Source organism: Amblyraja radiata, chromosome 18, assembly GCF_010909765.2.
Source record: "Amblyraja radiata isolate CabotCenter1 chromosome 18, sAmbRad1.1.pri, whole genome shotgun sequence".
Taxonomy (NCBI): domain Eukaryota; kingdom Metazoa; phylum Chordata; class Chondrichthyes; order Rajiformes; family Rajidae; genus Amblyraja; species Amblyraja radiata.
The window spans coordinates 8,387,500-8,413,767 of record NC_045973.1 but is presented as its reverse complement, the minus strand read 5'-3'; the positions used below and the strand labels follow the sequence as shown (position 1 = coordinate 8,413,767).

Here is a 26,268-nt window from a genome sequence, read left to right as displayed (position 1 = left end):
CCACATTTTTATTGTTGGTGTAGGCGCATTTTTCCAGAATTTAAGTATGAGCTTTTTTCCCATTATTAGCCCGTAATTGAGTAAATTCTTCTGAAACACGTTTAGTTCAGGGTTACCTTCCGATATTCCAAAAATAATCCATTCTGGTTTTGGTACCAGTTTTATTTTGATTAATTTTGTAAAGATGTCAAATATTTCATTCCAGAATGTTTGTATTTTTGTACAAAAAACAAAAGAATGCGCTATGGTAGCTTCTTGACACAGACATTTATCACAGATGGGTGAGACATTAGGGAAGAGTTTATTTATTTTAGTTTTTGAATAATATAGTCTATGTAATGTTTTGAATTGGATGAGAGTATGTCATACGTTAATCGAACATTTATGCACCTGTAGTAAGTGATTATCCCAGCTCTCTTTTGAAATTTTTATAGCTAATTCTTGTTCCCAGTCTCTTCTAATTCCATCAGTTGTGGGTATTTCTATGTTTAAGATGATGTTATATAAGTACGATATTAGATTCGCTGATTCCGCCTTTGTCTTCATTGCTTCATCCAGTAAGTCTGTAGGCATATTATGATAGTCTTTTGTGTATTTTTTCAGATAATCACGAATTTGAAGATATTTAAAATATTGATTATTTTTCAAATTATATTTCAGTTGTAGTTGTTGAAATGATAGTAATTTTCCCAATTCATACAGATCTCCGAGCATTTTGATTCCCATTCTTTCCCATTGTATAAATGATTTGTCTAAAATTGATGGTTTAAACGATGGATTATTAACTATTGGTATTAAAAGAGATAGGTTTCTTAATTTTAGATTCTGTTTTATTTGTTTCCATGTTCTAATTGTGCTATGTATAATTGGATTTTTATTATAATTTTTGTTATTCAGATGTACTGGTGAGAGGAGAGTCGCTCCTATATTACACGGAGACCAGTCCTCTCTTTCCATTACAATCCAGTCAACCTGCTGGGCAGAATTGTCCAGCAGGTGAATCATATTTTTAATATTTACTGCCCAATTGTAATACATAAAGTTAGGGAGCGCTAGACCACCCAACTCTTTTCGTTTATTAAGGTATGCTCTTTGTATTCTATGGGATTTATAATCCCATATAAAATTTGTAATGTCTGAGTCCAATTTTTTGAAAAAATGTTTTGGGAGATATATAGGTATTGATTGAAATAGGTATAGGATTTGTGGTAAAAAGATAATTTTTATAGCATTTATTCTGCCTATTAGGGACATCGGAAGTGTTTTCCAGAATTTAATCAAATTATTTAGTTTCTTAAGTAAGGGATTATAATTGGCTTTAAACATATCATGGTAGTTTCTAGTAATTTCAATTCCCAAATATATGAATTTTTCTGTGGCTATTTTAAAGGGGAATTTCCAGAGGTGTGTTGAGTCTTTTGGTTTTATCGACATAATTTCACTTTTGTTCCAGTTTATTCTATATCTTGAGAAGGATCCAAAGTCCTCAATTAAATTTAATATGTTTGGTATACTGATTTGTGGTTTTGTGATGTACAATAGTACATCATCGGCGTTTAAAGATATTATGTTAGTTGAGTGTTTTGTATTATAACCATAAATGTCCGGGTGTGTTCTTATTTTTTCAGCAAGGGGTTCAATTACCAAAGCAAATAACAGCGGTGATAGTGAACATCCTTGTCTATTGCCCCTTGATAATTCAAATTTCGTGGATAGTATATTATTAGTTAGTATTCTAGCCGTGGGTTTGTTATATAATAATTTTATCCATGCGATGAAGTTCTCTCCCATTTGGAATTTTTGCAATACTTTAATCATATAATCCCATTCTACTTGATCAAACGCTTTTTCTGCGTCCAGTGAAATGATAGATAACTCTTGGTCATGAGATTTATGTGAGTGCATTATGTTAAGCAAGCGTCTCAAATTATTGAATGAGTGTCTCTTAGGTATAAATCCTGTTTGATCCTCATTTATTAATCTACTAACATACCTGCTTAGTCTTCTGGCTAGTGTTTTCGCTATTATTTTTTGATCCGTATTTAACAAAGCAATAGCTCTATATGATCCTGGTTCTTCTATATTTTTCAATAAAATTTTGAATATAATTGCAGAATTTAATTATCAAAATGTTATAATTGGAGGAGACTTCAACTGTGTTTTAGACCCTTATCTAGATAAATCGATGCAAAAACAAAGAGGTAATATGAAATCTAAAACCAGTGAACTCTTACATACGTATATAAAAAACACAAATATAGCAGACGTTTGGAGGATTGCAAACCCGACGGGAAGGGATTATTCGTTTTATTCAACGGTACACAAAACATACTCACGTATAGACTATTTCCTAGTGGATACAAAATTAATTCCGCATACTATGAATCCTAAATACCACATCAATGCGATCTCAGACCACTCTCCGTTAACTTTTGTTTTAAAATTAGAAGGAATGTCTATGAATAAATCGTTCTGGAGGTTTAACTCTCAAATTTTAAAAGACCCACAAGGGAGTATATATCTAAAAAAACAGATGGACCTATTTTTTGAGATAAATGATACACCAGATATATCCCCCACGCTATTATGGGAATCCTTCAAAGCATTTATTAGAGGAGTCATTATTTCATTTCAAGCTTTTCAAAATAAAAAGAATAAGAATGAACAAAGACATTTAGAAGAACAAATAAAACAATTAGATACAGATAATGCTAAAGATCCAACTATGGATAAACATAATAAAATTCTACTATTGAAATTCAAGCTAAACAAATTATTGTCAGAGAAAGTTATAACACTATTTCAAATTACAAAACAAGAACATTTCGAATTCGGGGACAAACCCCACAAACTTCTAGCACGCCAATTGAAAAAACGGGAAAAAGAGAATGCAATACTAAAGATTAAATCAGATAGAGGGGAATTATTAACACTACCCAAGGATATCAATAAAAGATTTGCTCAATTTTACCAGAATCTATACACATCTAAAACGTCAATAGACAATAATAAAGTTTCAGAATTTCTGGATAATTGTAACCTCCCTCAATTAGAATTGAGGAAACAAGAGGAACTGGGAGCACAAATTACTTCTAAGGAGATAGAAGACACAATAACCACACTTAAGAACGGAAAAACACCAGGACCAGACGGATCCAGTAATGAATTCTATAAATCCTTTTACGACATAGTTACTCCACGCTTACAGAAAATGTATACATATGCTTTTAAAGAGCAAAGATTACCTGAAACATTAGCAGAATCAACGATCACATTAATACTTAAAAATAAATAAATAAATAAATTTTAAAAAAAAGTTCCTTGTTTCTACACGTATTTTAGACACTTTACACATTATTACATAATGGTTATATTTTAGCCTGCTACGTGTACTAAACAGACAAATGTGTTGTACATTTTTCTTTCATCTTTAGGTGTTTTATAAACTGGGCCAACCTAAGTCTAAAGATAATGGCAAATGGTTAATAACCATTCAGTAAAGTCACAATAAAACTGTGTTTTGTTGACACAAGAAAATGCTGCTGCTGGTCTACAAAGAAAGACATTAAGTGCAGGAATAACTGAACAGGTCAGACAGCATTTATGAAGAACATGGATAGGTAACGTTTCTATTGCATTCAGTGCTCCTGATGTGGCCTCCTTTTACATTGGCGTGACCACACATAGACCAAGCAAATGTTCCCATTCTCCTCTTCATCTAAAACCCCCTATCTCCTTTTCACCTTTATCCTTTGTCACGTCCTCCTTGTATTTGACAACCCTTCTCACCTGTATCCATCTATCACCAGGTTTTGACACAACCCAACTCTTGTCCAACTCTCTCCCCCCTACAGTCAGTCTGATGAAGGGTCCCGACTCAAAATGTCACCAGTCCTTTCCCTCCCCAGATGCTTCCTGACCTGCTAAGTTCGTCCAGCAATTTATGTTTTGCTCAAGGCCCTAGCATTAGGCACAGAAACAGGCCCTTCAGCCAAACTCATTCAAACTGACCAAGGTACGCCATCTAAGCTTATGCCAAGTAAGTTAAGAGTCCAAATAACTTTGACCTATTTGGAGAAAGAAGACCAGGCACAAGATAATGGTCTAAATTCTTATGAGAAAATTTCAAGTACCTTTTCTTGACTGCTTTTTACTTTAGCTCTAGGGTTCCTGACAAACCCTGTCTAGTGAATCTTTGCCATACTAATGTCTTCAGTAATGAATTGCATTGTTACTGCTGAGGCTGAAAGCACACCCTGTCAAACTAAAGCATATCGTGTGGATTTAAAAAGGCATTTGACCAGTTTCTAACTGTTCTAATGGCCGGTTCTCACGGTGCGACCTGACGCAAGATGTCACAAGAGTGAAGTGGTCGTGGTCCAGCACGAGTTCCGCACGATATAACGGGGGGTAGATAAAGAGTTCCCACGGTACTCGGCAATTCTGTCATTTGTGCGAGTGACTTGTCCGTCTCCTGATCTTTCCCGTTAATCGTGAATGAACATCGTGGACTGTAGTGTAGTTAATCACGTGGCACAAATTATGTCACTTTTTTTCACACACTATATAAATATCCTCCGTTCGTAGAATTGGCTCATTTGCAGACATGCCTATACAAAGTTGGTTCGAGTACAGGCTGGTTGTTATTTTCATTGACGTGCTGTATGCATTAGCGCAACATGTGCATCGAAAACGCTTGTGTGAAGGCAGAAGGGTGAGATTAATTAAAAAGATAATTAAGAGGAAGTCTCACTGGGTTAAGCCCATGTTTCAACGGAGACCTCAATTTGGACAATATGAGCAACTGCTTAATGTGCTGTGCGAAGAGGATAAAAGTGCATTCAAAAACTTTGTCAGAATTTCACCCGAGCTCTTTAATGAGTTAAAGAATAATTTGGGACCTCTGCTGAAGAAGACTGACACTGTAATGAGAAAGGCACTGGAACCACGGTTGCGCATAGCAATCACCCTCCGCTACTTGGCCTCAGGCGATTCTTATAAAAGTCTGTCTTACAACTTTCTTGTCGCCACCAACAGCATCTGTGGTATTGTCCGAGAAACCTGTGAGGCGATCATCCAATTTTATTCAGCTGAAGTGATGGAATGCCCCAGTACACCAGATGCGTGGAAGAGAGTTGCACTGGGGTTTGAAAACAGGTGGAACTTTGCTCACACATGTGGGGCTTTGGATGGCAAGCATGTGGCAATTCGTAAACCACCCGGAGGTGGCTCAAATTATTTCAATTACAAGAAATTCCACTCAATTGTACTCATGGCGGTGGTTGATTATAACTACAACTTCCTGTATGTGGATGTGGGCACACCTGGAAGTGTTGGTGATGGCCGGATTTGGAAAGAAACCTGGCTTGGAAAGAAAATGGAAGGTGGAACAGCAGGCATGCCTGATCCAGAACCTCTGTCAGGAAAAGACAGCCCGGACATCCCATATGCGATGGTTGCTGATGAAGCCTTTGCACTACGGCCCTGGATTATGAAGCCATATCCACAGAGGAATCTAACTAGGGAACAGAGGATCTTCAATTACAGGCTGTCAAGGGCCAGGAGGGTAGTAGAAAATTATTTTGGCATCTTGGCAAACAGATTTAGATGCTTGCTCAAGACAATGGAGCAGAGGCCCAAGAATGTGGAGACTATAGTATATGCAGCATGTGTTCTGCACAACCTGATCCGAATGAGAGGTGCAGCTGCTGGATCAGCAACATCCATCCAGGACGGTGATATAGTGGACAGTGACACAGGGGAAGTAACACTAGGTGCTTGGAGAAGTGGTGCGAACAAGTTGAAAATGGTCCCACTGCAGCGTTTGAAAGGTAACTCGGGCACATCCAGTGTGAAAGAGCAAAGAGACCATCTCTGCGCTTACTACAATTCACAATTGGGGAGTGTGCCGTGGCAGGACAGCTATATTGATGGGTAGCCGACCACAGGAACACTACTGCATGTTATAAGCTGACTTCCTAGTGTTGTCCTCTGAAAAGTGCTTCCTATAAGATGTTCGTCCGCAAAACCTGCCGTTTAGAACATTGCATTGTCCCTTTAAATGCCTGAGTTCACGCTTGTAGCGGAGGTTGATGGATATAATGTGTTTTAAATAATCTCGCGTGCCTCAATTGTTGTATTTCGTGTTTGCGAGGCCCTTTTACAGACAAATGTTTTGTGTGATGCATCTCCTCTCACTATGTGACAGAATTCGTCTTCTTATATTGTCAAATAGGAATAAAGACTTTGTATCACATTTACCGTGCTGATTGTCTTATTTCATTTTCTACCAAGAGGTGAAGAACACGTTTAAATAGCTGAACATTTCAGGGTCCTGCACACTCAAAAATGTAAATGAGTGAAAATGTGATTATATCACCTCCATTAAGGTATTTTGTGTTTCAGCATGAGAGGGATTATAACATTAGAGACATTCATCGTAGTGATGTATTAATGCCGATTTGCAGACATCAAAGCTGATAGTAAAAAAATAAATGTATTTAGCAGTGAGGTAAACAAGCAATGACAATCAAAATGCTGAGGTAAAAGCTTTATCACACTTCAGGATATAATAAACTGTGGAGCCACCAACATGAGCATCACATCACCACTCACTTGAGCACCCGGGATACTCCGCAGCCTTCGTCTCCAGCAGGTTGCGCTTTCTCTCCCTATTTCTATAATCCTCTCTGGATTTGTCATAGAGAATCTCATTGCATTGGTACCACTCCACCAGTTCCCCCTCTTGTTCCCTGTTGAAGTTATATGGCCTTACCTTCTGCCATCTTCCCTTTATGTTATCGTCTGCTGAGGCTATTGGGGAGGCAACAGCTACTGGGGAGGCAATCTCAAATCCACCTTGATCACCCTCTCCCTGCTCCAAGGAGCCCACAGGCAGTGGTATCTCTGGCATCTCCTCTTGCCTCTCCACCTGTCTCTCTTGCTGAGTCTCCTCCTCATTTACCTGCATGGCTAAAAACTTTCTGACTTTCTTTGACCCCTTTCTTTGCGCTTTTCTGAGAGGCATCTCTGCAAGTCTTACTGTGAAAAAGATTCTCAAACAATGACAATTAGGTGGGACGTCCTCGATGGACACATGGTCCATTGGCGATATTGAGACCACCTTTTTTACTCACCTTATGTCCCCTCTGTCAAGCTTCCAGGTTTACCGTTCGCAGGAGTTCCCACGGTACCCACAAGAGTCATTACGGATATCGCACTGGCATCTGCATTCATACAATGTTGCAACGCTGCTCAAGTCACTCTTGGAGAAATTCAAAACATTTTGAATTTTCTCCCAACCTTACAAAGTTACACGACTACCTGCCGTTAGCGCCACGGAGGTCCTCGGTGGTCCACGAATGCCGTACTGCTATCGCAGAAGGTTCCCACGATGTTAAACTCTTGTTAAGTCTTGCTTCAGGTCGCACCGTGAGAAAGCCCTTTAAGCTCCCCAATCCATTCTCCCAGATCGTCTCTTTAAACAGCAATATTTGCAACAAAGTAGGGCTAGCTAACTGTAACTGTACAATGACAGAGTTTTTAAGAGTTTAGAGATACAGCGTGGAACCAGGCCCTTTGGCCCACGCCGACCATTAATCACCCATTGACCATTGATCATTGGGGTGGCAAATTGGCGCAGCAGTTGAGTTGCTGCCTTACAAAGATGTGAGATAAGGATGGAAGATGTGCGAAATGTGAAGCCAGAGAAGACCGGAATATGCTTGTGGGAAGTCCAGAACAGGGGGTCACAGTTTAAGGATAAGGGGGAAATCTTTTAGGACTGAGATGAGAAAAACATTTTTCACACAGAGAGTGGTGAATCTCTGGAATTCTCTGCCACAGAAGGTAGTTGAGGCCATATTTCTGGCTATATTTAAGAGGGAGTTAGATGTGGCCCTTGTGGCTAAAGGGATCAGGGGGTATGGAGAGAAGGCAGGTACAGGATACTGAGTTGGATGATCAGCCATGATCATATTGAATGGCGGTGCAGGCTCGAAGGGCCGAATGGCCTACTCCTGCACCTATTTTCTATGTTTCTATGCTTATTATCATGTGATTTGCTGATAGACCAAATTCCTTGGCTGCAGAGTTTTCTTTCCCTTGCTCTATCCTTCCCTTCTTTTATCCTTGAAAGTCGTTCTTCGTTACCTCTTTTCCATAAAAATTGCTTTTGACATTCAGAGCAAGAAAGCGTGGCCATAAATTCCACGTAAAGATATGGATAGTTAATAATCAAACTATTCTCTCAACTAAGCCTGAGATATCCATGTGTATGAAGCAGACTTAACTCTTATAGTAAAATTACACACAAAAAAAAAGTCATTTGGTTTTCTCTCTCACATTCTAATTATCTAATTTATCTTTCTGTGAATTATTATTTTGGTATGAAGATATACCTTACAGTATGTACAGACAAACTATTTTCTGACTGGTAGCTCCTTTCTGAGGCCTTAATTACATATATAAAAGCATTTATACTGCTTTCCATAATATATTAATCACCCATGGTCAAAGTTCATTTTCACCAACATTCCCCTGTGATGCAACTGACAAGCAAGTCTCTGATCTGAAATGGAATCACTTTGTTCAGCACTTTACAGGTCGTCCAAAGGTTAGAACAGGGTTCTTTTCCCAAGAACTGATCATAACAAAAAATGTTTGCACTTTGGAACTGTGGCCACCTGAATATGTATTTAAGTGAAAAACATGCTCCAACCAAACACAGCATGGTTAAACCAGGGCATTTGTGTATCCTGTGTTTCATGTATTTTGCGTTTTGTGACTGTTGGCAGATCAATTTCCCTCCTGGGATAAATCAAGTTCTATTGTATTAGACAATAGACAATATTGTATCATATCGTATCATAAACTTTAGTTCAGCATGGAAACAGTCCCTTCGGACCACCGAGTCCGTGCCGACCAGCGACTTCCATACCCTAGCACTATACTACACACTAGGGACAATTTACAATTTTTACCATAGCCAATTAACCTACAAACATGCATAGCTTTGGAGTGTGGGAGGAAACTGGAGCACCCAGAGAAAACCCACACGTTCAGAGGGAGAATGTAATTTTCACACAGACTGCACCCTTAGTCAGGATCGAACCCAGGTCTCGGGCGCTGTAAGGCAGCAATTCTATCGTTTCACCACCGTGCCACCCCTCAACCATTCAGATTTTTCTGCAAGAGCCAATGATATTGCCGTAAACCGAGTTACCACATGGCAATTGAAGCCTGCAATCCCATAGCAGCCAGAAAATCCATCCCATCAGAAGCCCAATTCACATCCTTGTGAAAGGGCTGTACATAAGCTGAGCATCTATAACCTGGAGAGGATTAGTATCTGCTTCTTCATTATCCAATATCTAAACATTTCCTCACCACGTGTCGATTGCTCCAAATCCCCATATTCCTGATGGCCATTCCTCCAAACCTATATATCCACCTAGCGATAGCTTTGCTGCCTTACAGCGCCAGAGACCCAGGTTTAATCCTGACCACGGGTACTGTCTGTACCGAGTTTGTACATTCTCCCTCTGACCATGTGGGTTTTCTCTGGGTGCTCTGGTTTCCTACCACAATCCAAAGACATGGGTTAATTGGCTTTGGTAAAACAGTACAATTATCCTAGTGCATTGGATCATGTTTGTGTAAGGGGTTATCGCTGGTCGACGTGGATTCGGTGGGCTGAACAAATCTAAAGTCTGTTCTACCAATTGGTAGTAGCCAGTGCCATTTTATTCGCTGTCGTGTGTTGGGGCAGCAGGGCGAAGGCCGCGGACACCAACAGGATTAACCACCCACTATGGGAAAGGGCTTACACACAGTAGGATTTCCTTGCTAGAGGAGCAAGTTCAACACTGGTGACGCGACCAGCCCCCCAGGGCTATGTTCCATTTTGTCCCTCCGTGCTCCGTTACTGAGGGCGGCACAGTGGCGCAGCGGTAGAGTTGTTGTCTTACAGCGCTTGCAGCACCGGAGATCCAAGTTTCGATCGCGACTACGGGTGCTGTCTGTACGGAGTTTGTACGTTCTCCCCATGGCCGTGTGAGTTTTCTGCGAGATCTTCGGTTTCCTCCCACACTCCAAAGACGAACAGGTATGTAGGTTAATTGGCTTGGTGTATGTGTGAAAAATTGTCTCTACTGTGTTTAGGATCGTGTTAAAGTGCGGGGATCGCTGGTCGGCGCAGTCTCGGTGGGCCGAAGGGCCTGTTTCCGCGCTGTATCTCTAAACTAAACTAAACTAAACAGATGTGGAATTTCTAGCCTTAATAACGATACAACAAAACATCCAACAATGGTTGCAAGCATCAGATTGTTCAACTATATCTACAGGTTTCAGTGGGGGCATGCCCTTTCCTACAGCCAAACCTCACTCTTTTTATCACGAATTGTTGAAAATAAGGAGACAGAATCGATTGCAAGATATCACCTTCCCTCAAAGAAAATTGTGCAACACAATTTTAGTGGGTTAACAACACCATGGGCATTAATCTTCAGTACCGCACCTTACTGGAGTTAATGCATTCTGATATCAGGGTCATCTTCCGCAGCCGTTTGAAACTACTTACTAAATTACAAAAAAGACAATGCTATTACCACCCAGGATGTTTTGGATGTAAAATTGAGTCAGGAGAATTCTATTTTGTTCTCCAACCAATACATTTCTCTATTGCGTGTGCTACCTTTGAATAGATTCTGACCTATTCAGACATTTTTGTCAATAGGTCTTAATTATTTATTTCATATTCCATCCAAAAACAGCTGGAGCTAGCTTCTGTTGTACCTGTCCAAGTATCTTTTAAATGTTGTTACAGGGCTAATGCCCCTGGCAACTCAAACCATATACCCACTAACCTTTGAGTGAAAAGGTTGCTGCTCAGGTTCCTATTAAAACTTTCCCCTCTCACCTTATACCTATGTCCCCTGGTTCTTGAGTCTTTATTTTTTAACTTTATTTTTGTGTTTTTTGCTAATAGCAAACACCATGTCACAGTCTCCTTTATGTCCTTGGTAATGGATAGAAACAACTGATGCAGTGGACAGACCGTGTAGGAAGGAACTGCAGATGCTGGTTTACATCAAAGATAGACACAAAATGCTGGAGTAACTAAGTGGGACAGGCAGTATCTCTGGAGAGGAATGGGTGACGCTTCAGGTCGAGACCTGAGAGTCAGGGGGGAGAGAGAGAGCCATAGAGATAGGAAGGGTAAGGTGTGAAATCACAGATCAAAGGGGACGATAATCAAGGAATGGTAGAATGGATGGACTGACAGATTCTAAACCATAGAAGGTGAACATAGGAGGAAACAAAAGAGATTAAGTGGATTGTATGAAAGATGAACGTAAAAAGAATATAAATACCCACTCCTTATTCTGCTAATGAACCAAAAATCTGATGAATTTCAGATTAATCTGCAAATAACAACACTGCACATTCCAAACAACAAATGGGTGCTTTTTTCAAGTAGATTCCTCTCTAGACTATGTTTCGTGATCACTAAGGCATAATGAATGGTATATATTCATAGCCACATTTTTGCTGTTTTGCCTGATGTATTTTCTGTCATTTCATTCAATCTATAATTTGTGTTATGTGCCTCATCCGCTGTATCGGTTCTGTCCAATGTATTTCATTTCTGCAATTACGCATGCATACAGTATCCAAGCATGTAGACAGACGTACCTCCTCAGCAAGGCATGCCTGCTACGTTAATGGCAATTTCTACCTTCCTGGCTGCCGCCCAGTGGATAGAAGTCTTATCCCTGAGTCAGAAGATTCACTAGATTCACTGGAGGTGGTCTTGGAGGGGAGGATGCTCTCCTAAAACTGCGGAGCATCTTGGGCAATACAGCTCCATGGCACACTGGTCAACCTGAGGAGCGCCTTCACCACCACACTGGTTCCACCAAGATGCAGCACAGAACGCCACAGGAGATCCTTCTTCCCTGTGGCTATCAAACTGTACAACTACACCCCATTCTGTCGTGGGGTGGAATGACTCCCCACCCTCATCCTCCCCCTCCCCCTCCCCAATCTTTGCACATCGCCAATCCTGGACTTTCCACTCGTCACTTATAATTTCATGTTTCATGTTTCATGTTGTGGCTTATGACTGTCGGCAGACCAATTTCCCTCCTTGGTTAAATAATCTATCGTATAGTATCGTATCGCAGAAGGTTGTTGCCCAAGCTTCACAGTGGCGCAGCTGGTAAAGCTGCTGCCACACTGCGCCAGAGACCCAGGTTCGATCCTGATCTCGGGTGCTGCCGGTGTGGAGTTTGCACCTTCTCTCTGTGACCACCTGCGTTTCCTCGGGTTTTCTCCCACATCTGAAAGACATGCAGGTTTCGAAGTCCAATTGGCTTCTGTAAACATCCCCTGGTGTGTCGGGTGTGGATTAGAAAATGGGACAACACAGAACTAGTGCGAATGGGTGATCTGAAGAAGGGTTACGACCCGAAACATCACATATTCAACATGTTCCTGATGGCCATTCCTCCAAACCTATATATCCACCTAGCGGTGGAGTTGCTGCCTTACAGCGCCAGAGACCCAGGTTTAATCCAACTTGTCCCATTCATGTTAGCTCCATTTGCCCGTGACTGGCCCATTTACCTCTAATTTGTCCCATCATGGTCCAAATGTCTTTTAAATGCTGTTATTGTTCCTGCCTCAACTACTTCTTCTGGCAGCTCGCTTCCCTCTCAGCTTCCTATTACATCTTTCCTCTCTCACCTTAAACTTATGCCCTCTGTAGTTTCACAGCTTGAATTATGCACGGTTGCTCACTATGGGGAGTAGATTGGAAGCGACAGAGTCAACTTTAAATAGGTCAACCTTTGCAAACAGATCATCGAGCTTCTTGGAAGACACTCTGTTCTTACTGTGAAGGTTAGTGGGGTTAACAGTATCCTACCAGCTCCAGATTACAGATGGACAACCTACAAACTTACCCTGATATCCCAGAACCACAACTTCTCATCATCTTCGCTAGTCTGTAAAACATCAACTTTTTCATACGAAGGGCAATGGGTGTATGGAACGAGCTGCCGGAGGAGGTAGTTGAAGCAGGGACTATCGCAACGTTTAAGAAACATTTAGAAAGGTGCATGGATAGGATAGATTTAGAAAGGTGCATGGATAGGACAGATTTAGAGAGATATGTATCATCTAATGGGCCAAACATAGGCAGGTGTGAATAGTGTAGATGGGGCGTTGGCTAGTGTGGGCGTTGGGTCGAAGGGCCTGTTTCCACACTGTGATTATTTTAGTTTGTGTCCAAGATGGCTGTCGGAAGGGAGAGTGTATGCTGGCGCGTAGCTGCCGCTGCTCTCTCTTCATATTGTGTTTTTGATTTTTTTTGTCTTTGGATCGAATTCTGTCTTTAATTTGTGTATTGGTGATGTCTTTATTATTTATTTTACTCCGATTATATGTTTTTTACTCTTGTTAAATTCTGTAAGGTGTTCTTGAGACTTTTGAAAGGCGCCCACAAATAAAATTTATTATTATTATTATTATTCACATTATAAATAGCTCCTGCGCCTTTTACGTGCAGATTCACCCTAACAGAAACTCTAATGAGATATCTAATAATTATGCTGCAGATGCTATTCAGCACATAGTACTCAGAGTAAAAGGACTTGCTACACCTACAACCATCCTTCTCTCTGAATGACACCAGAAATATGGAAGGCAATGCCAAGCTCTCCAATGGCAAGTTGATGCAATGCTAGGGTCATCTCAGTCCCGAGTTTCATCAGTTCCGCACAGCTTGGGGAGCTTACTATTTTCTCAGCCCCGGGCACTTTTCAATGACAGATAGGGACTTGTTGGCAGGCAGAGGAAGCAAGGATTTGAAATAGCAGAAGTGATTACTAAGGTAGGTGAGAGGACAGCCGTAATTAGTAACATCAATCACTGCAAACTCCTGTAGCATGTTTGATTGTGTCCGATGGTCATGGAAGCATTTCTCCGAATCTTTCTTTTTTTTTTGTAAATTGGTGTAACATTTTACAATGTTGTATTGTAACATACTGTATGGTGCTGGTTAAGTTCATAAGTCATAGGAGCAGAAGTAGGCCATTCGGCCCATCGCGTCCACTTCGCATTTTCATCATGACTGATCTACCTTTCCCTTGCAACCCCATTGTCCTGCCTTCATCCCATAACCGCTGACACCCTTACTAATCAAGAATCTGTAACCCCCTGCCTTAAAAATACCCATTTGTTGGTGGGAGTGTGCATTGATGAGGCAGGCTGAGTGGACCAAATAATATTAGTCAGGTCATAAGGTGCAGATAGGGGTAAAGCTCCTGACCAAAGGAAATCTATCCTTTATACCATATTATGGCCTAATACAAGATAAATGAAAAAATAGCCTGTCATGCTCAAATCTAAATTAGTTGCAATGAAAGTGAAGGTAGATTTAACAAAATTTACAATGCAAGAGGCCATTTTAGTACGTTAAACCTTTCTCTTTCTGCGAGAATTCCACTTGGTCATTCTCTTCCCCTTTCTCCCTTCATTTTACATATTTTCTAACAGTTATTCTGTTCCTTTTTTTCAGTAATTTATTGGATTCTGCTTCAGCCTATGTTTCAGGTTTGGCATTCCATTTTACTTCGGAGTCACGTGAGTGACTACGTGAAGAAGCCCGCCAGGACGCATGCGTGTCATATCGCTTTCACGCTTGCGAAACGACAGGCGGGGTGGAACGTTCCCTCGCAGCGGTAAGTTTGAAACCGCGACTTGCAGGTAAGTGATTTACTCTGCGGTAGTTTTTGTCCCCGCGCTGTTTTTACACAGGGGGGGAAGCTGGACAAAATAGTGTCCACAAGTGCTGCGAGTAAAGCTGGCTGGGGAGGACCGCGAAGTTGCGGGAGCCAGCAGCAGCTGAAGGCACAAGCCCCGTAAGGGATCAGCTATGCCGACTTTTTGTCCCGCGCCGGCCAGAACACCACGGCCGAGCGGGAGACTATTCAGAATGGGGCCGTCGACTTTTGACAAGTCGAAAACGGAGGAGGCGGGGTGGAACGACGTTCCCCCGTAGCGACAATTTAAACCAGGACCTGCAGGTAAGAGCTGCGGTCTTTTTGTGTTTTCCCATGCTGATTACAGGTGGAGAAACCAACGGGCTGCGACAAAGCTGGTGAGGGAGGACCACGGAGCAGCGGGCAGCCAGCAGCAGCCAGCGGCACTCGGATCACCGATAGTGGGATCAGCTGTGCCCGATGTCGCCTCCGCACCGGCCAGATCCACGCGGCCGGGCGGTAAGGCTAGACACAAAACAAAAGGTCGTGGACTCAGAGGAGTCCGACTTTGAACAACCGCGGGCGGCCAGCGACCGAGAGCGCTGGAGCCGGATGGAGCGGTGTGTGGAGCATTTGCTCCAACGTGACAGACTCCGGGAGATGGAGTCGGGTCACTGTGGGCCCTATGATAAACCCACAGCAGTACCTCTTGAAGGGCTGCACAGTGCTTCTACTTCATCAGAGGGGAGCACTGCGGGTCAGTTCTGGGCTGACCTGGAAGAGGGGTCCGCAGAAGGAAAGACAAGTGTGCAAGGGGTGCAGGGACTGTGCAAACCTGGGACCACAAAACCACCAATACTATTGTTTGGAGGCAACCTTTCGAAGCAAGTCAAGGAGCTCGATGAGGAAGCAAAACCCTGGGACTAATAAAAGGGACTCCAACAAAAACCCACTACAGCCAAAGACAGCACCGCTACGCACCCACCAGCAGAATTGGTGAAAGCTCGAAGGCCCGGTACTCAAAACATGAGTCTTTTTAGGCCATGGCCCAGGCCGGCCTTCTTGGAAGATGCGGGGACCTCCAACGCCAACCAAACCGAAAATCCAGACACCAGCGCAACAACAGCAGCGAAGAACCTACAAAAAAGAAGTAAACCTGCCACTGGTAACTATGGAGGTAGGTGGGTCTGGTTCCCTACAAAATACAGGGAGCATGGAGGTTGGGGGGAGATTACACTCTTTTCTGAATGCATGGAGCATGTTAACAACCGATACTTACATCTTAAGCAGTATGGAAACCTTTGTTACTGCTAAACAATTAATTTCCAAAGGTTACTTCATGGCCAGCATCGATTTAAAAGATGCTTACTATTCAGGAAGTCGCCAGCCGAGTAGAGATGACCAAGGCCACCAGTGATGAACGCCACCTCCTCTATGGACGTGTACCCCCGGCCCAACGGCTGAAGTCCAGGAGAAGCTTTCTCAGCCATGTCCAGCCCCTAATAACATCACGGGAAGAAACCAGACTCCAACTATGGACAAAAAGGCTTAAGGACGACCCCCCTCCTACTGACATGGGTATCCCTCCTTCTGAAGCCCTCCCTCCGGGCTCAGAAGCACCATGGGTCCAGTGGAAGACGCTCAACCGCCTGAGAACAGGAATAGGGCGATCAAAAGCTGCCATGGCCAGATGGGGCTATGAAACTGGCCAAACCACCTGTGAATGTGGAGAAGAGTACCATACAATGCAGCACTGCCTTGTCTGCCCCCTACTACCCAACCAGTGCAGCTCAAAGGATCTTGCAGTGTTCAACAAAAACGCAAAGGACTGTGTAAAGGAATGGGAAACTGTCATATAGTCAACCAGCTTCAAAGACTCGAAAAGAAGAAGTGCCTATACGAGGTGACCACAGATGTTACTTAAAATTCAACTGGATGGGACAACACTGGCAGTATAAAGCACTGCCAAATGGCTTATCATCAGCCCCCAGGCTGTTCACAAATATTTTGAAACCAGCCCTAGCATTTCTACGGAAACGTAAACACATGGTCATGGCATATTTAGATGACATACTCATTGTGGGCAAAACTTTGGAATTGGCTAAACAAACTGTAACAGCCACAAAACAGTTATTTGAAAAACTGGGATTTATTATCCATCCAGTTAAATCTAAACTAACGCCTTCCACTACTATGGACTATTTGGGGTTCACCATTGACTCAGTTCACATGTCGGTGACTCTGCCTAAGGGAAAGGCTAGAGATTTAATAGAGGCTTGCAATAACCTCATTGACATCAGCAAACCATCCATCAGATTGGTAGCAAAAGTAATTGGCAAAACGGTGGCTGCCTTTCCAGCCACACAATTTGGACCTCTACATTACCAAAACTTACAGAGAGCAAAAATACAAGCACTCAAAATTAATGCAGGTCACTTTGACAGACCTATGAAACTACCAATCAAAGCTAAAATGGAACTAAAATGGTGGATAGATCTGGCTTTGTTCCAATCCAATCATTGTCAGTAACCCTTCCATGGTACTACAAACTGATGCCAGTGCACTTGGGTGGGGAGCCACCAATACCATCACCAGCTGTGGAGGTAGATGGACTGCTCAGGAGGCATCATTATTACTCATACTGGGCATAAACTACCTGGAAATGTTGGGTGCATTCCATGGCCTAAAGTCATATTGTACTGGGTCATATCACCAGCATGTTAGACTGCAGATAGACAATACCACCGTGGTAGCATACATTAACCATATGGGTGGAAACAAATCGACATCATGTGACAATCTGGCTAATACAATTTGGCAATGGTGTATCCAGAGAGATATTTGGATATCAGCCACTTACCTACCAGGAAGACTAAATTTAGTGGCAGACACCAGGTCACACAAATGTAATGAAAACACCGAATGGATGTTGAATAAAAAAGTATTTGCTGATATTACAGCAAAATATGGAACACCAGATATCGATCTATTCGCATCCAGACTTAACCACCAGTTATCAAATTATGTTTCATGGGAACCAGACCCTGGGGCAGCGGCGACAGATGCATTTTCGCTGCATTGGGGGGAAATTGTTTATTTACGCATTCTCTCCTTTCTGCCTCATCAGTCGGGTATTAAGGAAAATACAACAAGACTCTGCGTCTGGTATTTTGGTAGTACCCGATTGGCCTACTCAATCATGGTTCCCAGTGGTATTAAACATGGTATTAGAACCATGTATCACCATCCCACATAGACCAGATTTATTGCTACATCCCGTAACAAGGGATAGCCACCCATGCCATAAGCATTTGAACTTATTAATTTGTAGAGTTTAAAAACACCTCTACTACAACTGGGACTGACGGACTGAACAGTGAACATGATCTCGGCGGCCCAAAGACAGTCAACCAAAAAACAGTATCTGGTCTATATCAGGAAGTGGGAGATGTACTGCCATAAAAACAACATCACCTACAGAGACATGAACATCCCGTCTGTTCTGGAATATCTGGCAGGCCTCCACTATGATGAGGGGCTCAGTTACAGTGCCAACAACTGCGCCAGAAGTGCCCTATCGACTTACCTATGGCAGGGGACAGAGCGTTACTCTGTTGGGACTCACCCACTGGTAACAAAACTTATGAGGGGAATTTTTAATACTAATCCCCCAAGAACCAGGTACTCCCAAATATGGGATGTAAGTATTGTCCTGAAGATGCTCAGGAATTGGTCTCCAGCAACAGCTCTGTCCCTACACAGACTGACATTAAAAACAGTCATGCTAATGGCATTGGTCACGGCACAGAGGGTACAGTCACTGCATAAACTAAGACTGGACAACATGACTTCCTCAACAGAAAATATTACGTTTCATATCTATGAGTTAGCAAAGCAGAACAGACAGGGATCAGCAGGCCTCAATATACAATTTAGGTCATACCCAACAGATGACCGTCTCTGTATAGTAAGACATCTGTCGTTATACATGGAGACAACGAAAATCCTAAGAGGCAATGAGAAGGCACATTTGGTCAGCCACAAGCAACCACACAAAAGAGTGACGGTCCAGACCATCTCAAGATGGCTGAAACAGGTGCTAACACAGGCTGGGGTGGATACTAATATTTTAAAATCTCATTCCACCAGGGCTGCAGCTACATCGGCAGCGATACAGTTGGAAGTACCAATGGACCAAATCCTCAAGGCAGCAGGATGGTCTGGGGAAAAAACATTCCAATTATTTTACAACAAACCAGTAATGAAACCTGGAATGTTTGCAGAAACAATTTTAAGTTCTGTAAATTATTTTAAACCCATAAAAAGGGGTTATAATTTTGTGTTAACAAATTTTATGATTTCAATGTCGAATTCATGTCCAAATTATGTTAACACAATTCCTCCTAGTCATCAAGGCAGACGTGATGCATGGACTCGTTTCCACGGCATGAAATCACAGAGCTTTAAAATCTTCACGTAGTCACTCACGTGACTCCGAAGCAAAATAGTAAGATTAAACGAGAACTTACCAGTTTGAAGTTTGATCTGTATTTTATGAGGAGTTACGATGAGGGATTACGTGCCCTCCGCTCCCACCCTTGATCATATACTTAACTGGTATCTCTTCTCTAATCTTACTATGTTTAGTCATTACAGTTATCTGTGATTTCACACCGCTGCTTTGAAGAATGACACGCATGCGTCCTGGCGGGCTTCTTCACATAATCCCTCATCGTAACTCCTCATAAAATACAGATCAAACTTCAAACTGGTAAGTTCTCGTTTAATCTTACTATTTATTTCTATGCAAAATTGATCTTCCATGCTGTATCCTGAAAAGTATTACTCTCCTTTGAATTTAATCTGGCATTCATCTTGCAAGTCTATTAAGCTGAATGTCGTGTCAGTGGGCTATTTAGTGTTATTGTTTGCAAAGGCAACTAACAGCAGAGCTACCAACAAAACATTCCTTATTGAAGACAGTCAAAACTCAGTCAAGCACAATAAATGCTAAAATGATGTTTTTTCATCTTGTTGATTATTGAGGTGACTGATGAGGTTGAAAGAAGGCCTCAAATTGTACCAAAGCTGGGGCGGAAGGTGGTTGAGGGACAGACGAGTGGTTTGGGAGAGAAAATATTGCAGATGCCGGAATCTCGAGCAAAACACAATGTGCTGGAAGAACTCAGCAGGTCAGGCAGCATCTGTGGAAGGAAATGCAAGGACGATGCTTCGGGTGGGGGCCATTCTTCATTATGGTTTGGGAGGTGAGATGATCCATCTGCCATTTATGCTTTGCTTTGAAGTGCTCCTCAACATGAACTTTAGGTAGAACAATAAATCAAAAACAATTCCAAATGGTGCATTCAGGTCTTAAAGGTATACTCACAGTCACGTAGATTACTATGTGTAAGAAGGAACTGCAGATGCTGGTTTAAACCGAAGATAGACACCAAAATCTGGAGTAACTCAGCGGGACAGGCAGCATCTCTGGAGAGAAGGAACGGGTGATGTTTTGGGTCGAGACCCTTCTTCAGACTTGTAGATTACTACATCTTACTGAATTGCTGATTTGAATGGTTGATTGGAACGGCCCATCAGATCCATGCCAAACATTGACCACCCGTTCACAGTAGTTCGATGTTATACAACTTTCACATTCAATTCCTACACACAGAGAGCAATTAACTTACAAACCTGCACATCTTTGGGGTTGTGTGAGGAAACCAGAGCACCCACGCATTAATTGGAAGAATATGCAAACTCCACACAGACAGCACCTGAAGTTAAGATCGAACATGGGTCTCTGCCACTGTGAGATAGCGGCTCAACCCGCTGCATCACTATGCTGCCCAATGTCATCGAAATATTCATTTTTGGATACAAATTTTATTTTTTTTGCCTTCTGTAAGCAAATACAAATTATTTAGAGTCATGCAGCACTGAAAAAGGACCTTCAGCCCAAATTGTCCATGTTGACCAAGATGCCCCATCTAGGCTAGTCCATGTGCCTGCATTTGGCCCACATTCCTCTAAACCTTTCCTATTATGTACCTATCCAAATGTCTTATAAATGGAGTTAGAGTACATGTTTTCCGGCAACTCATTCATATAGGTGCCTCTATGTGCCATTGGTAATCAAACAAAATAATGGTTGGTTTGTTGGCAACCATTTTACATATACGGCAAAACTCACAAACAGCATTATGATGAATAACCAGGTAATTTTCTTTTGAATTAAGGTATTTGAAATATCAAAGACTAGAGGGCATAGTTTTTGGGTGAAAGGGGGAAAGTTTAGATATGGGAGGCAAGTTTTTGTTTACAGAGTGGTGGGTGCCCGGAACACACCGCCAGGGGTGGTTGTGGAAGCAGATATGATAGTGGCGTGTAAAAGGCTTTTAGATAGGCACGTGGATATGCTGGGATAGGAAATTAGTTCAATTTGGCATCATGTTTAGCACAGAAATTGTGGGCTGAAGGGCCTGTTCCTGTGCTATGCTGTTCTACATAACATGGACTCAGGGCTTCTTCATCCTGAAGAAGGGTTCCAACCCAAAATGTCACCTATCCAAGTTCCCCAGAGGTGTTACATGACCCCGCTGAGTTACTCCAGCACTTTGTTTTTTTTTGTAAACCAGCAACTGCAGTTCCTTGTTTCGCCAACTTCCCATCAATGCTGTCCAGAAAGCTGGGATTTGATTTATTTATCTGTATTGGACTAACACTGGTTGCCTTGCTCTGGTTCCAATGGAAATCCACCAGCATGCATTCAGGTCTTCAAGCAACATCCCACCAATGCAGCCCAGTAAACTACTGGGAGCAACAGTAGAGTTAGAGAACCACAATACACAGAAACAGGCCCTTCGGCCCAACTTGCCTATGCCGACCAAGATGCCCCATCTACGCTAGTCGCACCTGCCCGCATTTGGCCCATATCCCGCCACACCTTTACCTGTCCAAATGTATTTTAAATATTGTTCTAGCACTTGCCTCAACTACCTCCTCTGGAAGGGTTTATCCACCACCCACTCTATTTAGACGATAGAGATACGGTGCAGAAACAGGCCCTTCGGCCCACTGAGTCCGAACCAACCAACGATTACTAGTACACTATTTCAATCCTAAACACTGCAGACAATTTACAACTTTTATCAAAGCCAATTAACAGACAAATCTTTATTTCTTTGAGTGTGGGAGGAAACTGGAGCAGTCACAGAGAAAACGTACAAACTCCGTACAGACAGTACCCGTAATGTGGATCGTACCCGGGTGACTGGCGCTGTAAGGCAGCAACTCTACTGCTGTGCCACTGTGCTGTCCTCTCATCTTAAACCTATGTCCTCTGCTTCTTGATTTCCCCTAATCTGGGTAAAATACTGTGTGTCTATTCAAACTATTCTCCTCATGATTTTATACACCTCTATAAAATTACCCCTCAGTTTTTTTTTCAGAAAGCTGGGATTTTACACGTTGTTACCCAGCTCAGGAAATTCACAGGGATATTGATCAGTGTTGGGCTACATGTTGGGTTACCTTGCTCCAGTTGCAAAGGAAATACACGAGAAGACTCAGATCTTCAAGCAAGTTATCATTAATGAAGCCCAGAAGACAACTGGGAGCAGAAGTAGGAGTTTACTAATAGGAGCAGCAGTTTGATGAGCATTGGATACGTTTAATAGCAACAGCAGCAGTTTGATGAGCATTGTATGAGTTTACTAACAGGAGCAGCAGTTTGATGAGCATTGTATGAGTTTACTAACAGGAGCAGCAGCAGTAGTTTGATGAGCATTGTAAGAGTTTACTAGCAGGAGCAGCAGTTTGATGAGCATTGAATAAGTTTAATAGCAGTAGTAGCAGCAGCAGTCTGATGAACATTGTATGAGTTTACTAGCAGGAGCAGCAGCAGTCTGTTGCAAAGATCCTCTGCTATAGGATCTTTGGTCTGTTGGGCATTGAGGGGAGGTAGTGGTGGATGAGAGAGAGCTGGAGAAGGAGGGGCAGGCCTCCGCCTCCCTCCCCTCCCACCCTCACGTCCCGGCAGAATGGCGGCCTCCCTCAGTCTGCGGGCAGCGAGAAGGCTCGGCACACCGGCGGGTCGCGCCGCTCGCCAGGTTGGTTGGTGAGAGGGAGGGAGGGAGAGGGGGGGGTGGGGAGAGTGCGGGGACTCCGGGCCTAGTCTCGGCCGCAGGCCCCGGCCGGGGGGGGGGGGGGGGGTGTGGAGGCCCGGCTCAACTCAACTCAACTCGGACCGGCCGCTGAAGGTGGGAGTTTTTGTTGACCTACCTCAGCGGGCCGCTCGTCGCCCTCTCCGGGTAACGGGGGGCGGGGCGGGGGGTCACTGAAGTGTCGGGGTCGCCGCCGGGTTCACAGGGACGGAGTTACAGTGAAGTCGGTACAGAGTGAAGTGAAGGATGGCACAGTGTACTGCAGCACAGTGAGTGTTAAAGTTGGTACAGTGAAGTCAAGTTGGTACAGAGAGAGTGTAGTGTGGGCAGCACAGTGAGTGAAGTTGGTACAGAGTGAGTGAAGTTGGTACACAGCACAGTGTATATTGGTACAGAGTGAGTGTGAAGGATGGTACAGTAGATAGATAGATCCTTTATTGTCATTCAGACCTTTCGGTCTGAACGAAATTATGTTGCCCGCAGTCATACACAGAATCAATAATAACAAAACATACAATAAACACAAATTAAACATCCACCACAGTGAGTTCACCAAGCACATCCTCACTGTGATGGAGGCAAAGTCTTAGTCTCCGTCTCTTCCCTCCTTGTTCTCCCTCTGCGCTGAGGCGATCGATCCAGGCCGAAGATGCCGCTCTCCAGTCCGGCGGACCTCCGTGGTGATGTCGCCGCCGCCGAAAGCCGGAACGCCGTCTCCGCTTCGAGACGGCCCGCCACAGCATCAGCTCCGGGCAGCCGCCCCAGCTCCGGGCCGCCGCCCCAGCTCCGGGTCCCGCAGTTGCCGCTCCAGGTCCCGCAGTCTCCGCTCCGGGCTGCTGCCCCAGCTCCAGGCCGCTGCATCAGCTCCAGGCCGCCGCCGAAAGCCAGAAGGCCGCACCAGCAAGTCGGGCCACCGCTGCCTTAGCCCCGAAGACGGCGAGCCTCTCGTTGGTAAGTCCTGGCTGGCTCTGCCTCCGGAGCCTCGGGGTCGGTCGCAGGTTGGAGGCCGCCAGCTCCGCCATTAGGCCTCAGCGCAGACGGAGGCAGAGAAGGGGGATACGACACGAAAAAGTCGCATTCCCCCGAAGGAAGAGACAGAGAACATGTTTCACCCCCTCTAACACAACCCAACAAACTAAAACTTAACCAAAACAAGACAAAAAAAAACAACAGGAAAAAGTAAAGACAGACGGACTGCAGGCGAGCCGCAGCTGTTAACAGCGCTGCCACTTCCGGAACTATATCCATATAACAGTGGAGGTAAAGTTGGTACAATGCATAGTGTAGGCAACACAGTGCTAAAGTTGGTACAGAGTATAGTGAGGGTGGTACAGAGTACAGTTGAGGTAATGATGTATTAAAAGTAGCATGCTGTACAAGTTTACAGGAATAGGGAATCAGAAATTCTTGATGAATGTCTGAACAAGCATCCTAATACTGAAAAACTAATAGCTTATATTTATAACACCCTACTAAATAACGAGGTACCACCGACCGAACCATATAGATACAAATGGGAAAATGAAATAGGTCATCCTATCACGAAAGATATGTGGGACGAAAGTTTACAACAAATACATCAATGTTCATTAAATGCCAGACATACTTTAATACAATTCAAGGTCTTACATAGACTACACTTCTCTAAAATAAAACTAAATAGAATCTCCCACAAATCTCTCCTATTTGTGATAAATGTCTACATTTAGAGGCTAATTTAACACATACGTTTGCAAACTGTATAAAACTTAAACATTTCTGGACTGATATTTTTGAAATAACTTCAGAAGTTATTAATACAAAACTGGACCCAGACACAAAATTAATAATACTTGAAATATCAGAACAAAGCTTAACACTCACAACAAACCAAAGAAACTTCCTCAATTACAGTATAATAACCGGAAAAAAATTAATATTAAAATTTTGGAAAGGCCCTACAACCCCCACAATTAAAATGTGGATTACGGAAATGTCGGAGACCCTATACTTAGAAAGAATTAGACTTGTCTTAATGGACAAACAAGATCTTTTCCATAAAATTTGGGCTCCATTCATTAACTATCTGAAGGGATAGATTGGCACAGCACGAGGACCCAGCTGAAACTTGAACTCAGGAATAGATGAAAAACTATACTTTATAACCTACGAACCTATCTCCATTGATGTATTACAGGTAACCCATTCCACCTCCCTTGTTTTTCTGTTGTGTTTTTTTTTGCTTTCTTTTTTATTTGTAACTTTCTACCCTCTCTTTTTCTCTCTTTCTATAAAAAATAAAAACACTAGAAGCAGAAGTAATTGATAATGGAAAATTTTAATAATGTATGACTGATGTTTATGAAAAGTTTTTTTTAACTATAATATGTAACTACATTTTATAATATGTCTACTTCTAATAAATAAATAAATAAAATAAAAAAAGTAGCATGCTGTACAGTAAAGTTGGAGCAGTGTATTGTAAACGTGGCACAGTGTATAGTAAAGTTGGCACAGTGTAGCACAGCCAACAGTGTATAGTAAAGTTGATACAGGGTGGAGTGAAGGTAATGGTGTATTAAAGAAGCACAGCGTATCATCAAGTTAGTACAGTGTGTATAGTTCAATGTAGTCCAGAGTGTAGTGTAGGCAGCACAGTGCATATTAAACTTGGTGCAGTGTATAGTGAGGGTAACACAGCGTATTAAAGTCTGAAGAAGGGTTTTGACCTGGAAAATCACCCATTCCTTCTCTCCAGTGCCTGAAGTTACTGAGTTACTCAACTTTTGTGTCTTATCTTTGGTGTATTAAAAGTAATACGGTGTATAGTAAATATAGTGTATATATAAAATAAATATAGTGTATATTAAAGTTTCAAGAAGGGTCTCGACCCGAAACGTTGCCTATTTCCTTCGCTCCATAGATGCTGCCTCACCCGCTCTACCGATGGTGTATAGTAAAGTTGGTATCAGTGTATAGTAAAGATAGTACAATGTATATTAAAGGTAACACAGTATAGGTGCCGCATTGTGTAGTTGGTACAGTGTAGAGTGAAGGTAGTACAGTGTATAGTAAACTTAGACCAGTGTATAGTAAAGTTGGAGCAATGTTTAGTGAAGGTATGTACAATGTGTAGTGTTCTTCAGGCGTCTCAATCCGATACGTCACCTATTTCTTCTCTCCATAGATGCTGCCTCACCTGCTGAGTTTCCCCAGCATTTTTGTCTACCTTCGATTTTTCCAGCATCTGCAGTTCTTTCTTAAACAGTTTATATTGAAGGTAGTACAGTGTATAATGTCGGTGTCACAGTGTGTAGTAAAGTTGGTACAATGGTGGTGGTGGCGGCACAGTGTAC

At 42.7% G+C, this 26,268-nt stretch overlaps 1 protein-coding gene across 1 annotated transcript in view; it reads left to right on the top strand.

Moving 5' to 3' along the window:
* The first annotated feature begins 22,749 nt into the window (after positions 1-22,749).
* The window catches only part of suclg2 (succinate-CoA ligase GDP-forming subunit beta), a 266,723-nt gene continuing 263,204 nt past the window's right edge, over positions 22,750-26,268 (top strand). Inside the window, exon 1 of the mRNA XM_033036670.1 lies at positions 22,750-22,879. Coding sequence (XP_032892561.1) covers positions 22,811-22,879 — 69 coding nt within the window. The 5' untranslated portion in view covers positions 22,750-22,810. The remainder of the gene's footprint in view (positions 22,880-26,268) is intronic.